We start from the raw sequence: 19,244 nt of genomic DNA, 5'->3' as shown, positions 1-19,244 counted from the left end.
AAACATCTTTTTTTTGCATTAAGAGATGCAGACCTGAGTTTGAATTCTTAGCTACTTGCTGAGGGGTACAGAAGTCACCTAAGTTATGTGGAGTATCAAATGCAAACAATAATGAATTCGCAAAGATATAAGAAAGAGTAATATCATATGTAAAATTCATCATCCCTGCCTAGTAGCGGGTGTAAAACAATTGGCAGTCACATTGAAATAGTTATCATTTATTTAAATACCAGTAAACATCAACTACATCTCTAAAATCTAAAGTTTATATTTATATGTTCAACATATTTTTATTGAGAAGCTACTACATGTGAGGCACCTAGGCAGTGGATATAAAACAGCAAAAATGCAAACACCTCTATCTTCAAAAGAGTTTATTATTTTTGGAAACACACAAGCAATAAACATAACCAAATAAAAGTGCATTGTACATTAATCATGTCAGGTACTATGAATAGGGCTACCAAATATCTGATACACCTAGGAAGTCATAGTATATGCCAGTCATCATAATATCCCCTTGATTCTCAGTGGTGATTCAGGTTGGGTAGTAAGTTATGTGGTTAACTGTATTAGTTTGCTAGAGCTATGTTCCCTCTAGAGAACCAGAACCAATATTAGGGAGAGAAGGGAGATTGTCTATATATAATATAGAATTATTGTCTGTAAATAATATGAGTGAAAGAGATTTAATATGGGAATTGGTACTAGTGAAGTCTTATGACAAGCCATCTGCAAACTGGAGAACCAGGAAAACCAGTGGTGCCTATTTAATTACTTAGTCAACTAATTTAAATGCTTTGCTCTTCTGGAACATCTTTGCAGACAGATGTAGAAATAATGTTTTACCAGCTAGGACATGCCTTAACCCAGTGATATTGTGACATAAAATTAACCACTGCACACAGTCTTAATAAACTACTACAGGTTGTACAGCTTACATAGCAGAAATGTATTGTCTCACAGTTCTGGAAGCTCTGTGTCTAAGGTCAAGGTGTTAGCATGTTTGATTTCCCTGGAGCCTCTCTCCTTGGCTCCACATGGCCCTCTTCTCATGATGTTCTCCTCTGGCTTTTTCTCTGTGCTATGCATTTCCTGTGTCCCTTCTTCCTCTCATAAGGATACCAGTATTTTGAACTAGGGCCCTACTTTAATGGTTTCATTTTAACTTAGTCACCTTTGAAAAGACCTTATCTCCAAATGTACTCTAAGGTACTAAGAGTTTGGGCTTCACCATATAAATTTGGTGGAATAAAATTTAAGCCATAATACAACCAATATATAGAATAATATAAAACAGGAATAGGGAGGTAAACATGAGAGCAAAACAGGAATTGAGATGGATGAGCTGTGGGGATTGCACATACTTTGTAGGTCACTCCTGGGAACTTGGCTGTTAGTCTCAGTGTTATGGAAAGGCCTCTTATATTGAATAAATATGGATTAATTAATTAATTAATTAAAACCAAGACCAGAAGATCCTTACTTCTTATTTGGCTCTTCTTGAATGCTTAACTTCAACCAAAAGAGTTTACAAACTTCAAAAGTATAGAATATAAAACATGTTAACTCTACACATGTAGAAATTCACTCTACAGTGTTCAATGGATTAATTTAGCTGTGAGGAATATGCCTGGTAACAATTTTCAAAAACTACCTGGACTGATAGGAAAGCATCCTAAGTTCAGTACCATGTCTTAGATTTGGGGGACTCTGTTTGTGAAGACAATATTCCATATAAAGTAGGAGATGAATATGTGGCCGTGGGTTTATTTAATTTGACATTTTGCCATGTTTTTGAAAATCTGATCATTGATGTGTGCATTAGTTTGCTAGGACTGTAGTAACAAATCATCACCTACTGGTGGCTAAAACATCATAAATTTATTCTCTCACAGCTCAGGTGGCCACTGGTCTTCATTGAAGCATCATCAGGGTGAGTTATCCTGGAGGCTCTCAGGGAGGGTCTGCTCCTTGCCTCTCTCCTAGCTTCTGAAATTCTGGAAATCTTTGGCATCCTTGGCTTGCATCTAGCTTGCCTCCAGTGTTCGCCTCCACCTTCTCCTGGCCTGTGTTCCTCTCTGAGCAAGTGTGTCCTCTCCTCTCACAAATGCATCGGTCATTAGATGTAGGACCCACCCTGAACCAGTACAACCCTATCTTAACTAACTACATCTGCAAATATTATATATTCTGAAAAGGTCAAATATGAGATTTCATATAAGCATGTATTTTTGAGGGGCACAATTCAACCCAGAGCAACATCCATATTAAAAAAAAAAAAGTAAAAATCTTAATTATCTACAGGGGCCAGACAACTAATGTAAAGTTGTTAAGTTAGTCAAGATAAACAGTAGTGAGTGGACTTGTCTCTTAGAGGGTGTGAGAGGAAAAGGTGGGGAAGGATTGGCAAACTGAAAGTGCATATCCAGCTCCTAGCTAGGCCCACCCAATTATTTCCTTAGAAAAATTCAGACAGAGTATTACCAGATCACCCCTTTTTATTAGAATCCAGAAATCAAAAGTTAAGTGGAATGCGTGTGTGTGTGTGTGTGTGTGTGTGTGTATTTATATATTATATTTATAATATAAATATTGTTATTCTATTTATATATTAATAGATAAAAGTATTATATATATATATATATATATATATATATATATATATATATATATATATACTAACGAGTTCCAACACTAGACCACCAGAAATCAATCTGCTATGTCAAAACTATAAAACTATAGTTCTTAAGAAAACCTATTTGGCATTAGATTGGCCCAGAACAGAACAGTGGTTCTCCAGTGTATCTTCCCACTTGAGTTGTCTTACTCCGTTGGTCTGAGTGATCAGGCATGGGGGATTTTTTTTTAAGCCACCCTGGTGATACAGTGACTATGTCAGTCAGCTCTTCATTGCTGTGACTGAAATACCTGATAAAAACCACTTACAGGAGGAAAGATTTACTTTGGATTGAGGTTTCAGAGGATTCAGTCCACAGCTGGCTGGCTCTAAGACAGAGGGTGTAGCAGAGGAAAGTTGTTTAGTTCATGGCAGCTGAGAAGAGAGGAGAGAGAGGAAGGGTCCTGGAACAACCCTTCCTGGGCACACCTCCAGTGACCTACTTCTTCCAAGGAGGTCCTATCTCCCAGAAGTCCATTCACTGATGAAGTCGAAACCCCTATGATCCATTCATTGCCTAAATGCCCCACCTCTGTACCTTATTGCCACTGTGATTCAAACACTTGAGCATTTGGGGGAACATTCCAGATTTAACAATAGCAATGAACAATCAGAGAAACAAGATTGTAAATATATAGCATCATTGAATCCCTTATTTTATTTTTATTCCAGGTACCTAGCAAGGGTCTACCTGATCATATATTCAATACATATTTATTGATTCAATTAATGAACACATACTTTTATAGAATAAATACATTGGAAGAGATGAAGATTAAAAATAGCAACCCAAAAAGACTGAAGATAGGAAAGTAGCGTCTCACTCTGAAAGTTATAATGGATTATATGTTATTTTTTTCTGACAAGTGAGACATTTTGTAGAAACAATTTCCTTCATTCATCTCCTAACTTCCTTGAGATTAGTAAGTGTCATATATTATTAGCCCCCATTTTTCAGATGAATTAATTGGATCTCCTAGTGCAGCTTTCTCTGCATTATTATTTTTTAATTCCACTAAGAATGTGATGGATGTCCCCTATAGAAAATGGAATTTGAGACAGCATTTCTAGCAAAGATATGTAGTCACCATTTTTTTTTTTCAGTAGTATGTTGAAGGCAGGATGCATTAAGAAGCCTCACCCAAGCAGTTGGGGAGGGAAATAAAAACCCTTAAGTGAAGACTGTGCAATGAGACCTATTGGTCAGTGAAGGAGTCCCTTCTCTGGAGCCTCCAATAGTGTAGAACAGAAGTCAGAATGTCAGAGCAGGAGATGGGCAGATAGGCCAGTCCGCACAGCCTGGTACTGAGACTTGTCAACTGTGTGTGTCTATCTACCTTTAACTTCCTCAGCTCTAATTTGGATTTCACAATATTAGCTGCCACATGGGGCTCTCATGAAGGTTAAATGATATAATTTTGGGAAGTAATTGGCACACAGAAAGTACTCCTTGTTGTTATACTCAGAGCACTGCACTTTAGGCTTTATTTATTTGTATCATTCTTAGGACAAGATCATGTTCAAGGTGAAATTTAGTGAACTTTTTGTACTGTTAATTCTTCATTTTCATAATTACCATCTTTGTTGAATTTTAAGTTTCATCAGAGCAGGGACTATGTTTTTGCCAGGTCAGAGCAGGTGTTCAATGAATATTGTGGAATAAAACGGTAAGCTACAGAATATCATTTCCTTATGCAAAAATCCTCTATTTTCTCCCTGTTTTACTCTGCATAAAAGCCAAAGTTCTTAAAATGCACTCTCAGACTGTATAGGGTTTTCTACTGAGAGAGGCTGGATAGAATGAATAAGGGAAACAAGTTATTTTTCCCTCAAAAATCCTTTCAAGTGTGTTATTAAAAGTCACTGGTCAGGTAATGAGTCAATCAAAATGAATGGCAGCTGGACCTAAACATACCAGTTCCCGTGCCCGAGGATGGAGGAGCAGAAAGATTCATTACATAATCAACACTCTGTTGGGCTAGAAAATGAACATTATGATCCCAAATCTTATTAAAAATCAATTTGTAAATTATATTTGTGATCTCTTGTCATAACGAGAATCAGCCTCTGTGAACTGTAGCCAGCTTTGACTCCAACTAACTGGTCACAAAGGAATATTTGAAGTTATAATGTTCAATTATTAAAAATGCTTAATGTTTTAAATTTGTTAAAAGCTAAGCATTTACTTGAGTTAGGTTGAAGAAGGGAAATGATACACTAAGATTTAGATTTAATTCATATATCCATGTTTACAATAAAGTTAAATAAAGAGAAAATACTTGAGAGATTTGGTGATGTGGGGTGCTTTGTAATGGCTATAGCAAAGAAATACTGCTGATATTTTAGGAAAGTTCCTTTTTATTGGTGTTACTGGCCTTAGACACATTTCTCCCAGCATCCATATAGTAAAGAAGGAGAACTTTATCTAGCCAGAAGCGGTGTCTATGTAACCTCATTTGAACTTCCTGACCATCCCAAGAAACAGTCATGTCTGGTATTCATGTTATTCCCATGATACAAATGAGATCAAAGAGACTCAGTGAGGTTAAGTTACTTTTCCAGAGTCTTACAAACAAAAAGTGGCAGAGCTTAGATTCCAAATAGTTCTTTCTGACTCCAAAGCCACAGTTTTTCCATAATAAATGTTATCTTCAATATGCCCCCCAATACTTATATTTTTAGCTCCCTATTTCATCTTTACTACTAATTCCAGTTATTTTAAAATACCGTTTCTTAAAATGAAGTTCCACCATTCACATTGTCTACAGGGTAATGAAGTGAATGTTTAGACCAATGGCATGAATGTCTGTGAGAACAGACCATAAAGACTGCCAATATTGCATTGGCTATATCATCTGCCATCTAAACCAGGACATTTTTGAGCACAAAAAAAGGAGAGGTGATAACATAGGGTTTTAAGATTACTCTCATAAACTGTCACTATTCTGGACCAACCCAAAGAGGTCTTATCACTTTACTAATAGGAAGTCACAGATCATTTCCAAATTCCCACACAAAAGATATCCCCAGGAGAAGAATTTCAATAACAAATCTTAAAAGATTCCAAGGAAAGTTGATGTTTGTTCCACGTTGTTTCTTTCTTCTAGTATCTCCTTTCTAGTTGAGTTAGGAGAGCAGAATAGTAACAATCACTAGAATTTAGGACAGGTTTAGCACCCTAATCTGGAAATTATCCACAGGTGGGTTTCCAGATTAGGGATTCTCAACTGGTAAAGTCTATGTAAACATCCCCAAATGTAAAACTCCAAAATCTGAAATATCTGGTCCCAAGCATTTCAGACAATGGATACTCAACCTGTGTTGGATTTTGAAAACATTGTAGCTTTGGCCATCTCGTTGTTTACTAACATTTGCGTAAGAGAATTTACAATTATTTTTGTGCACTCTGCTGACTAAAGCTCTTTCCAAATGTTTCATGAAGTACAGACAACCCAAAGGTCCTTTTTTGATTGAGTTGGAAAATGAGTCTGGGGTAGAAAGAGAAACACAGAGAGACTAAAAGGACAGAGAAACACTGAGAAATAAAGATACAGACAAGGATTCAGAGAACTCATGGACAGAGTTTCTCAGGAAGATAGGCAAAGATGGAGATGAAGGGATAAGTACTTCATCTAAGAAAGAGTGATTCTAGAGTAGACAAAGACAGGCCAAGAGAACCAGGGAAAGAAACTTAAGAGGCAGGAGAGCATTCATCATTTGAAAAGCAGGTGTCTTTAAGTGGCAGCTCTAAGTGGAATGAAATTTGCTTTATTTGCATTTAGATACTGTAGATGATTATCAGCAAATTCGAGCACCTGCTGGCTGCCTCCTTCTGAATTAACTAATGAAAAGGTACCTGTTTTACAATCAGAAAAAAAAAAAACAAAACAGGTCAGTTAGGAAGCTTAGAATTATGCCTCCAATGTTCAGGTCAAAAAATGAAATGTAGATATTTCTTCTCTTATTTTTTCACTAACACTGCCATTATTCTTCTTATAGGGGAACATTTTGAATGCAAGACCCCATAACAATTGTATGCATTGGCAGCAACTTTTTTTTTCAAAAATTATTGCCATATTATGAACTCTGAATAAATCTGGTGCCCTGTGTTTTCAGGAATGAGTTTTAAAATATGAAATGGAGTGTGTGTGTGTGTGTGTGTTTATGAGCTGCAATCTCACGTAAGAAGCAGATATCCTAGCAGACAGATCACATTTGCAAGTAGTGAAGAATGTACCTCCTACCCCTAGCTCTAAGTCACTGCTAATGAATCAGTTTGTCACTGATTCAAAGAAGGACCCAGATGGGATCACAGTGCTTTTAAAACTCCTGGTGATTTTTGTCAGTTATTGATCCTTGGAAGATACCATCTTTGTTTAAATAGTCTAAGCCATTTTTCTTTTTCCATCAGACATCCACAGGCTTAGAAACTAGGAAGAAAAACATTGTCCATAATTCAAAAGCAAAAGATGGAAGCTGAACAGGGCTGTGAATTATGGAGTAGGAGCCTTTATTTCAAAGCAAAACCACAGGAAATGTAAGTTTTTGCTTTCAGCTGTACTGCACAAAGGAGGAAGACAAGCATAATTCTCACTATGGTGAGATTTCCACTTCTATTACCATCATCAGTACTTGCTGAATTCTTAATTCATGGTCCATCACTCAGCACTAAAACCTGACATTTACATGTAATGGCACTTCTTGTCTAATAGCAAAAACAACCAGTGAAAAATGACCATTCGTATGTGCCATTATTGAAATCTTCATGGTCAGAGGAAGGGAGATGCCCAGAAGATGAAGAACTGACTTGTTTCCTGAAAGCTCAGGTGCTAGCAGATGAAAACTTTCCCCTGGGTGAAAAATAATGCATTTTCATGCAGTTATATTATAATTAAAGTGGCCAACATATTTGTACATGTGGTTTTGATTCTTTTTGGTACTTCTTTTTTGTCATTATTTTTGAAGGGTCAGTACCCCAGCAGTTGGGCTTGCATTGGAGATGAAGAGATAGGGAGTTGACTGAATTTGGAATTCTAAGGTGTTAAATTTGTGAAAAGATCATTAGACTTAGTAGTTTATGTTGCCAGTTAATTTAAAATATTGATCTGTGCATGTATGTGCCAATGAATATTATTTTAACAAATTAATTAATGAATGCTACTCATTACTCAGTAAACATATGTTGGTATATAATCTATGAAATATATTGTGCTGATTATTAGTAATTAAAATAGGGTAAGGCACTTTCTCATCTCATTTAGATACTTGCTCAAATTAACCTCAAAGAAGCCTTTTTCCATTCACCATAGTTAAAATTTCAAGTCTTTCCCAAACCTACCACCCTGTCTACCAAGGCATCTCTAGCTATCATCCCTGATCTCTGTCTGATATATTTTATGTTTTCCTATATATTTTTGTTTATTATTTTTTTTCTCCTCAACTCTACTGTAATGTCATCAAACTATGACTGTTTCTTATCTTAAGATTTTACTCCCAGCACCTGGTGCAGTGCCTAGTATATAGCAGGCACTCAACAAGTCTTTTCTGAATGAATGAATGAATGAATGAACAAAAACTTCCCCTCAACAAATTCAGGGTTTATCTAGAGAAATCGACAAATCCATCTTTCTTTGTAATAGGGGTTATGATAGAGGTAGCTGGTTAGATTCTCAAGTTGGGACTCTATAAATGTGACCACTGTGTATCCATAATTATTCATAGAATGTTATTTGCAAAGTTTATAATATATGCATCATAATAATTATTTTTGAATAAATGAATAGATAAGTGTTTATTGGCTATAAGGCAATTAATCTGTCAGAGTGTTCAGTCTGTGTAGGAGTTAATGTCCTACATACTAAAGCATAAAGCACTTTTGTGGTTGACACACCTTCTACATCAATTTCCTTTTATTATTATGGACTGGGGAATACAGTCCCACCTTAGTTCTTCCAGGGTCACCTTAGCAGACTACTTTCACACTAGCCACTTGGGATATAGGAGGGGACTGCATCACACACTGGCAAGGGAGATACCATGCAAAGTCTAAATGAATCTGCTAATTATTTGCACATTCTGAGACCATCATAAAAGATGTATAGTCTGATTTCATGCTTTTAGTAGATATTGATTGAACATTTGATATACCAGGCACTGTGCAAAATAATGAGAATTTACTCATGAAGAAGAAAGATACAATGAAGGATTTAATTATATGGTTGGGCATACTTCCACTATATTTTCTGTCTCCTCTAGCTTTGGTCCCTTTATTTCCCTCTTCCTGACTTCCTTTGAGTTAAATATTTTAGTATTCCATTTCAATCTCTCTGTTGAAGTTTTGACTATAGCCCCTTGCATTGTCTTTAGTTGGTGGTATAGCATCTAGAAAGTGCAAGATGTCTCCTTCACTTTTTATAGGCTACTTAGAATTGACACTGTGCCACTTAATAAAATGTAAAAACCATATACCAATAAAAAATCCATTCTTCTACAGACCTTTGTGCTGTTATTATTATAAATTTTGCATATGTAAAAGTAATAAATTCCACAATATATTTGTTTTAGTTTTGAGTAAAATAAGAAAACAAAATAACATTTCATATTTATTCACATATTTTCAATTTCCAGTGTTCTTTATTTCTAACTGTAGATTCAAATTTCCCTATAATTTTCCTTTAGCCTGAGGAAATTCCTTTGGTGTTTCTTCTAGTGTAAGTCTCTTAGCTATAAATAGTCACAGCTTTAGTTTATCATCTGAACATATATTTATTTCATATTCATTCCACAAATACTATTGTTATTGAGTATAGAATTTTGGGTTGATAGTGTGTATGCCTCTGAGAACATTGTGTGCTATTACACTGTTTCTGGTCTCTGTTGATTCTGATGAGAAACCATCCTCATGTACCAGATCAGTTTGTGTACTTTCCTCCTATTTTTTAAAATACTTTTCTCAGTTTCAGTTTCTGCACTGACTGTGACATAGCTGTGAATGCTTCTTATATCTGTCTTGCTTGAGGTCTAGAAGTTCATTGGATCTCTACATTAATATTTTTAAACACTATTTCTTCAACATTTTCTCTCATCTCCTTTCTCCACTTATACTTGTACTGGGCTTCTTTACCTGTTATGTGGATCACTAAGACTCTTTTAATTCTTAAAGTCTTCTTCTCTCTATTTAGATTGAATGGTTAATTTCTGCTGATCTCTATTGAGGCTCAGTAGTCCCCAATCAGCTGTTAAGTCAATTTTATAGATTTTTCTTTATTTTATTTTTAGAATCACCATTTGGTTCCTTTTTGCTGTTTTAATTCTTTTTTTCTAAAACTTTCTACCATTACCTACTATGGCCATCTTTTTCTTGAAAGTCATTCCCTACTACTTTCCACAACTGCCTCATTCTTAGGATTGTTGCTATTGGCTGCTTTCATGTCTCAATTATGGGTCACATTTTTTGGCTCCCTTACATGTTGGACAATTTTTGATAGCACAAAAGACATTAGCATGATACAATGGAAGGAGTTTAGGTCATATTATATTATATAAAATTGCTGAATGTTGTTCTAGAAGACATTCCATAGTTCAGTGCTTCTCTTCAGTCTTTCTAGCTTTGGTTGTGTCTTTGGTTTGGGAAGGTCAATTTTGGTTGGTGTGGCACTTACTCCAAGAAACTGTCCTGATTCTGAAAATAATCTTTCTGAGTTCACATGTGAATGCCAGAAATGCAGAATGAAGTTTCTTTCTTTTCTTTTTCCTTTTTCTTTATTTTTCTTTCTGCTTGGTCTAGATCTTCAATACTGCTCAGCACTACAGAATTTCTGTTATCTCCATTAGATTCTCAGCCATGCAGAAGCTTTGCTTGATAAGTATTATGGGACTTTCCCCTGATCATGCATATTTCAGCCTTTTATCAATAGCTCACATTTATTCCTCATATGGGTCCTTGCTCCCTACCATGCACAGACATTACTTCTCCAATTTTGGCTGCCCTAGAAATGCCAGTAGTCTGGAATGCCACTTTGCCACTGCAGCTCAGGGAGCGTGGGTTTAGCTTGGACTTCATCTCTCTTAATTATGGAAGGAACATGCCCAGGCACAGGTAGGGAGCATTCTTAAGGTCACTGCTTGCATCTTTTCTCCCAAACATCATAGTTCTATACTGCTTATTGTCCTGTGTTTTAAAATATTTGCTTCATATAGTTTATCTGGTTACATAGTTGCTTGTAGTGTAACAGCACATCCAATAACACTGGTTCTCTAAAGGTTGGAAATGGAAATCCTCAATCTTACACTGCAGTGTGGAAAACAGGTCAAATGTGTAATTACATCATTAGTTGTTTTCATTGTACGTGTATGGAGGAGAAATAAAGGAAACTATGGGAACATAGAATAGTTGTTCGTAACCCAGTTTGATATGTCATTTAAGCTTGTCCTCAGAAATGATCATTGAACTGAAATGTCAAGGATGAGCAGGAATTAACATGAGAAAGAGGAGGTAAAACTTACATTCAGATGCAGAAAGGAACAAGTGAAAGTCCCTGAGACAGAAGGAAATATGGTATTCTCAAACAAGTGAAAAACTTTATGTCTAACATTTGCCAAGAGTGCATTACATGACATTGTGCCAAATATTTTCTGTATTATTTTACTTAATACCTACAATGTTTTCAGGTCAATACTATTACTAATTCATTTCACCAGGGAGAAAACCGAGATTCAAAGAGACTTAGTAATCAAGTAACCCCAGGTCATGTGGTGCTGGGATCTGACACAGGCTGTTTGGAGCTAGTCCCTGACCACTCAACCAACTACATTCTATGAAGAAAAGAGCAAAATAGTCTGGTAGCCAAGATAGAGAGGCAAGGGACAAAGAGATAGACAGAGACAGAGACAGAGAGAAGAGATTTTGTCACATCCACATCCTTAAAAGTATAAGATCTCACAGAGGATAAAACAGTGTAGACACAGAGTAGGAATCATACACAAATTATACATAAATATGCTCCTAAAAGAGACCTTTTAAATGCTGTATTAACAACCAAGATTCTTTCATATAAATCCCTTTGTTCCACAAAGGAAAGCTAGAGACCCAAAGTTCATTAACCTGTGGAAAGTCAGTCAGCTTGAAGTAATAAGACAGGAACTGAAATCCTGGGCTGCTAGCTCCAAACTGATAATGACAACCTGTTTATCCGACCCTAGTGGGAACCAGTGGGTGGGAAGGAGGAGCTCCCTTCTCCACCCTCCACACCTGTCGTTCCAGGAAACCACTCTGAGATTGAGTTGGCAGAACCAAGAACTTAAGGGGCAAACAACTAGTAAATATTTCTTTGATGCCTGCCTTGAGTGTAGAGTTTGACTAGATGCCAAGAAGTCACATTGGAAACAAAGGAGTGGGTAAGAGGCTAACTTCATGCCTACGGCCTGCTACAGAAGGCTGTAGAAACTTCTCTATCGAGCTTCTTGTCAGAATGGAGTCTCATCCATAAAAGGGCCTGATACCCTGCACAACAGGGCACTAGGGAGAGATATTGGAACAAGAGGGATGGACAGAGCAGAGGGGCAGCCTCTCCCTACAGCCCAGTTGGAGACACAAGAGGGCACGTGTGCCACGGAAAAGTGTGTTTGAACTGTTTCAAAGGCTGCCTGGGGAGGCCATGTTGACAGCTGGAAAGGGGCTGAGCAGACTGAGGGGGCAGCACCTAGGTGCCATGGAGCCTGCACAGGGTAGAGAGAGTAGCAGAGTCCTGCCTGAGGAGGTAGAGCAAACCCCTGATGCCCTATGGAAGTTTACAAAGCAGAGGATACTGAGATGATTGCCTTCCTCTGGAGATGGAGGAGGATGAAGCAAAGTAAAGAGTCTGCTTTCTGCAAATCAGACTTATTGTGCACGTTTCAAAGCATACTTAGACACAAATCGAAGGAATGATGTCAGGTCTTCATATGTACAAAGTGAATTTATTGACCTTCTATTATGTGCCAGATCCTCAAACAGCATGTGAGATATTGAGTGGACAAGATGTTTCACATAGCCCAAGTCCCAAGGCCAGAGGAGGATCTGCTTTGCCTTTCCATCGAAGGCAAGGTGGGCAGTATGCTTGGTGGGCAATGGCCTGGAGCAGATGGAAACATGGGCAGAGCGCAGGGTAGGGCAAGACTCTGCAGGGACTGGCCTCCCTGCCAGGAGGAGGGCAGTTTTTTCAAGGAAATGATCTGGTTTAATTTACATATTTACTACTTCATTTTGTCACTCACCCACACATAGGAGTTTTGCCAGTGGACACTGATAGAGAGGAGAATCAGTCCCAAAGGGAAAGAGATCCACAGTCTTGGGGTCAGGACTCGTTTATAATTGCAAGGAAGAAATCATGAAGTATAAAAGGTACAAGTGATAACATTTTCTACATCCATATCATAAAGATGGTCTGACCTCAATCTAAATTGGTTGTCTTGCTTTCCATTTCCATTTGACACCTTCCAAACTAATGTTGGAGAAGTGATGGATAATAACATGCAAATTCAGGCTTCTATGCACTCAGAGTAGTGAAGTTGATGAGGAGCTGGACAGCAGGCTCCTCATTTCAGGTGTTTGCTGGCTTGTCTGGCCGGTCACTGTTGATATTCCTTGGGTCCTTTCCAACTGCCTGAAGACACAGATGGTGCTCCGTCTCTTCCTGGGTTAACATATTATAAACACACATTGCTTCTTTTTGGAATTGTTCTGCTTGAATAAGTTCCATTCATTAATGTCCATGTGTGAAAAATGTGAAGGATTGTCACATCTCCGGGCATGTCAGCGTATGCTAATGAAGCTGCATATTGAGGACATTTGTTTTTTTTCACTTTCAGGGAAGGCAAAGGTACTAACAGGTGCTCGCGGTGTGAATGATTTATGCAGAGCATCTATCTCCTCTGTAATCAAGGATGGGGAGCAATGAGAACAGAAAATTGCAAAGTGGGCTCCTAATGCTGGTTTGAATATTGAAGATTCAATCCAGTTAACTCTTTTAGTGATGTTTGTCTTATTCCTAACCTAAGGCCAAAAAAGCCACCAAATTTCGCTTATGTCATCCTATAGATAATCTTTCATGTTTCTGTTTTTACTTGTTAATCACTGTCTTTTAATGCAATGTAAAGAATTTTTTTTAAAGAAAGCTCAAATAAGGAGAAAGATATTTTGGAGTCTCAACCCAGTGCCTGCGATTGCCTGAGCAGATGGCTGCATCCCCAATCCTGCCTGCCTGGCTTCTCTGATAACCCCTGCAGCACAGCCCAGGGCCTCTGTGCAGACAGCATTAACAGAATTGATGGTGTATTTTCTAGGTTTCCTCTACGCTCAGAACAACACCAAGCGCAGCATTAAAGAGCGACTCATGAAGCTCTTGCCCTGCTCAGCTGCCAAAACGTCGTCTCCTGCTATTCAAAGCAAGTTTGGTTTTCTGTGATTTTTTTTCCACCCCTAAACTGTTTTCTTTGTTAGGTTTGCATGCCTTGCAGTTCTCTGCTTCTCAAAAGAATCAGTATATCATATACAGCAAAAGCTACTCTGTTGATGTACTCATGTTTACCTACATACCTAGGAGCAGTTTTGTGCAATTATGAAACACTTCCTATTTGGCAAACAGATAGCACAGTGTTAGTAGCAAGAGCCTGTGCTTCAAAACTTTGGGACACTTTTTTTTTTTTTTAATCTGAGGGGTGGGGACTAGAACTCTAGTAATTCACAGGATGTGGTTTAACTTGTTGGCAAAGCAGCTGGATATTTTAAGCCATATTATCTATTTTCCTTGGTCCTATAATTGATGTATAAAAATCATACACATTGGTGGGGTAGCATGTGATGTTTCAATACATACATACATTGTATAATGGTCAAATAAGGATGAGCATGTCCATTGTCACAAATGTTTATACTTTGTGTGTATGTTTGTGGGGGGGCAAAAACATCAAAATTCTTTCTACTAACTTTTTTGGAATATATAATATATCACTACCCTACTATGCAATGGGAATCAGAAATTATTTCTGATTCCTAATCTAGCTAGGATTAGGATCTAATCTGATTTTCCAATCTAACTATAATATAATGTAGTACCTGTTGTTCAATTTTCCATTCTTTCTCTGCCACTCTCCCTCCCCAAGCTCTGGCAAATACCACTCTACTCTCAAGGTCTATCAGATCAATTTTTTAATTCACATATAAGTGGGATCATGTGGTATGTCTTTCTGTACCCAGGCCTTATTTCACTTAACATAATGACCTCCAGCTTCATCTATATTATTGGAAATGATAGGATTCAATCTACTTTAGGGCTGAACAGTACTGCACTGTGAATATACACCATATTTCCTTTGTCCATCCAATGATGGACACCCGGGTTGATTGCATGTATTGGCTATTGTGAATAGTATAGGAAAAACCATGGGGTGCAGATGCCTCCTGGACATGCTGGCTCCATTTCCTCTGTATGTATATCCAAGGAGTGGGACTAAAGGATCATGGCATAGTTCTAGTTTTAATTTTTTGAGGAACCACCATATTGTTTTCCATAGCACCTATAGATGTTTAAGTTTCTTGACTCACAAGCATTGGGTACATAATTTAGAAAATTGCCAAAGTTCAGAAATGTCATTAGATTAGGAAAAAAAAAAAAAACAAAGTGGAAAATATGTAAACAATATGACTTTTTTTTCTTTGCTCACTTTCTCCTTTTATCAATCAGGGTTCTCTAGAAAAATGAGATACACACACATACACACACATATCTTCTCATACAAACACATATGTAAGTGGATTTATTTGAAGGAATTGTCTCTCTGGACTATAGGGGCTGACACTTATAGGGCAGGCTGGCAGGCCAGAAGCTCAGACAGTAAGTACACTGCAGTCTTCAGTCAAATTTCTTGTTTTTCAGGAAGACTGTTTTGGGTAAGGTCTTCAACTGATTAAATGGGGTCCACCTGCACAATACAGCATTATCTGCCTTTTACTTAATGTCAACTGATTGTTGACATTACATATCTAAAATATTTCATAGCAACACTTCGGTTAGTGTTTGATTAAATAGCTGGGTGCTGCAGTCTAGCCAGGTTGACACATAAGACTAACCCCTACACTCCCTGTTTTCTTTTTTCTCTCCAATTATGTGATATTTTTAAGGCATGTAAAACAGAGGATGCCTACAGGGAAACCTCAACTGATTTTATAAAGATGTGATGTATAATTTATAATGTACACTTACAAATGTTCTGTGTAAAAACATTCTTTTTTTAATGCATTTCTTTCGAAGGATCAAACCACACTTAGAATCTGACAACATGGTGTTCTGGTGAGGGAAGAGAGCATTAAAAATCTAGAGGAGGCTGGGCTTAGGGGCCCACACCTGTAATTCCAATGGCTCAGCAGGCTGAGGCAGGAAGATCACAGATTCAAAGGCAGCCTCAGCAACTTAGCAAGGCCCTAAGCAACTTAGTATGACCCTGTTGCAAAATTCAAAACTATATAAATAGAAAGAGCTGGGGATGTATGTGGCTCAGTGGTAAAGCACCCTGAGTTCAATGTCCTAGTGCTAATATATATACAAAAGCTGTGGGGCTTTAAACACAGAAATGTCTAAAATTTCACTAGTCTTCACAACATAAATGGAGGATACATGGAAATAACTTCAAATGACACATCCAGTGAAAGGTCCAGGAAAAGAACAACAATCATTTTCTATGCCACTGACCAAAGTCACATATCATCATAACAAGATTTAAGTATTTCACTTATTTATGCAACAAATATCCATTACACGTCACTTCCTGCTCCTTGTGCTGGGAGACAAAGCAATAAATAAAACAAATACAAAAATACTAAAACAAACCAAAAAATATTAAAGAATCAAACCCTATTCTGCAAAAACTTACATTATATTCTGTGGGGGGAGGTGGCAGGACAACATGATTTCTTTTAAGCAATACTCCCACGTACAAAAAGTTAAAATTGTGGTTGAGACACGTTGCTTTGATTTTATTTTTCTTTCTCTGCACCCACATGCATGCCATCTCATAGATAAAGGTGAACATAAGCCTAGAAGAACATTAGAAGGAAAATGCCAAACCTTGTCCTAGGTGACACTGATGCTGCAGGTTTCTTGATTGCTACTGTTTATCAGTGACTGTTAGTTATTAGAGTCATTGCTTTTCTCCTTTCAATTTGAACCAATGTTCCCAACTTACCAGATATTTACTGGAAGCACAGTCATTTGTACAATGTAGAAAGATAAAATGAAAATTTCAAATGGATCCCCATATCCACTTAGTAGGCCACAAAATCTTCCTGTTCCTTTAGCGCCTCTCTTGCACCAATATCGGCAACCCCAAATAAATACAGAGGATGCTACATAGTTTTGAAAAAAAAGGTGATGAAAAAGGATATCTCTTGGAAATAAAAGACAGAATGTTACTAGAAATGTATCAGAATGACTTTAAAGATATAGTTTTATAAAGATAGCCATTTTTAATAAAACTGGCTGACAGGTGTATAGACTTGGCATATGATTTGTGGACCACAAAAGACCTAAAACTCGCCTGTTTTGGTACCAGTACCATGCTGTTTTTGTCACTATTGCTCTGTAATATAGTTTGAAATCTGGTATCGCTATACCGCCTGATTCACACTTTCTGCTTAGAATTGCTTTTGCTATTCTGGGTCTTTTATTTTTGCATATGAATTTCATGATTGCTTTATCTATTTCTACAAGAAATGCCGTTGGTATTTTGATTGGCATTGCATTAAACCTATAGAGAACTTTTGGTAATATTGCCATTTTGATGATGTTAGTTCTGCCTATCCATGAACAAGGTATATTTTTCCATCTTCTAAGATCCTCTTCTATTTCTCTCTTTAGGGTTCTGTAGTTTTCATTGTATAGGTCTTTCACCTCTTTTGTTAGGTTGATTCCCAAGTATTTTATTTTTTTTGCGGATATTGTGAATGGAGTGTTTTTCCTCATTTCCATTTCAGAAGTTTTGTCGCTGATATACAGAAATGCCTTTGATTTATGCGTGTTGATTTTATATCCTGCCACTTTGCTGAATTCATTTATTAGTTCTAGTAGTTTTTTTGTAGACCCTTTTGGGTCTTCTAGGTATAGAATCATGTCATCTGCAAATAGTGATAATTTAAGTTCTTCTTTTCCAATTTTTATGCCTTTAATTTCTTTCGTCTGTCTAATTGCTCTGGCCAGTGGTATAAAATAGAGGACACAGAGACTAATCCACAAAGTTACAACTATCTTATATTTGATAAAGGGGCTATAAGCATGCAATGGAGGAAGGATAGCATCTTCAACAAATGGTGTTGGGAAAACTGGAAATCCATATGCAACAAAATGAAACTGAATCCCTTTCTCTCGCCATGCACAAAAGTTAACTCAAAATGGATCAAGGAGCTTGATATCAAATCAGAAACTCTGCGTCTGATAGAAGATAAAGTTGGCTCCGATCTACAGATTGTGGGGTCGGGCCCCAAATTCCTTAATAGGACACCCATAGCACAAGAGTTAACAACTAGAATCAACAAATGGGACTTAATTAAACTTAAAAGTTTTTTCTCAGCAAAAGAAACAATAAGAGAGGTAAATAGGGAGCCTACATCCTGGGAACAAATTTTTACGCCTCACACTTCAGATAGAGCCCTAATATCCAGAGTATACAAAGAACTCAAAAAATTAGACAATAAGATAACAAATAACCCAATCAACAAATGGGCCAAGGACCTGAACAGACACTTCTCAGAGGAGGATATACAATCAATCAACAAGTACATGAAAAAATGCTCTCCATCTCTAGCAGTCAGAGAAATGCAAATCAAAACCACCCTAAGATACCATCTCACTCCAGTAAGATTGGCAGCCACTATGAAGTCAAACAACAACAAGTGCTGGCGAGGATGTGGAGAAAAGGGTACACTTGTACATTGCTGGTGGGACTGCAAATTGGTGCGGCCAATTTGGAAAGCAGTTTGGAGATTCCTGGGAAAGCTGGGAATGGAACCACCATTTGACCCTGCTATTGCCCTTCTCGGACTATTCCCTGAAGACCTCAAAAAAGCATGCTACAGGGATACTGCCACATCAATGTTCATAGCAGCACAATTCACAATAGCTAGACTGTGGAACCAACCCAGATGCCCTTCAATAGATGAATGGATAAAAAATGTGGCATCTATACACAATGGAGTACTATGCAGCAATAAAAAATGACAAAATCATAGAATTTTCAGGGAAATGGTTGGTACTAGAGCAGATTATGCTTAGTGAAGCTAGCCAAACCCTAAAAAACAAATACCAAATGTCTTCTTTGATATAATGAGAGCAACTAAGAACAGAGCAGTGAGGAAGAGTAGGAAGAAAAAAATTAACATTAAACAGAGACTTGAGATGGGAGGGAAAGGGAGAGAAAAGGGAAATTGCATGGAAAGGAAGGGAGACCCTCATTGCTAAACAAAATTACACATAAGAGGTTGTGAGGGGAATGGGAAAATAAACAAAGAGAGAAATGAATTACAGTAGATGGGATA

General features: G+C 37.4%; 1 protein-coding gene across 12 annotated transcripts in view; it reads left to right on the top strand.

Moving 5' to 3' along the window:
• The window catches only part of KCNIP4 (potassium voltage-gated channel interacting protein 4), a 1,084,026-nt gene that overhangs the window by 932,799 nt on the left and 131,983 nt on the right, over positions 1 to 19,244 (top strand). For 7 of the 12 annotated variants that reach the window (XM_081303519.1, XM_081303517.1, XM_081303516.1 and 4 more), the window contains exon 2: positions 14,003 to 14,104. The exons of the other annotated variants lie outside the window; for them this stretch is intronic. In XM_081303519.1, coding sequence (XP_081159645.1) covers positions 14,003 to 14,104 — 102 coding nt within the window. The remainder of the gene's footprint in view (positions 1 to 14,002; positions 14,105 to 19,244) is intronic. 12 annotated transcript variants of the gene reach the window in all.

Source organism: Spermophilus citellus (assembly GCF_964194105.1).
Source record: "Spermophilus citellus genome assembly, chromosome: 8".
Lineage (NCBI taxonomy): Eukaryota > Metazoa > Chordata > Mammalia > Rodentia > Sciuridae > Spermophilus > Spermophilus citellus.
Note: the sequence above shows the minus strand (reverse complement) of the source record. Positions and strands in the feature narration are given on the sequence as shown.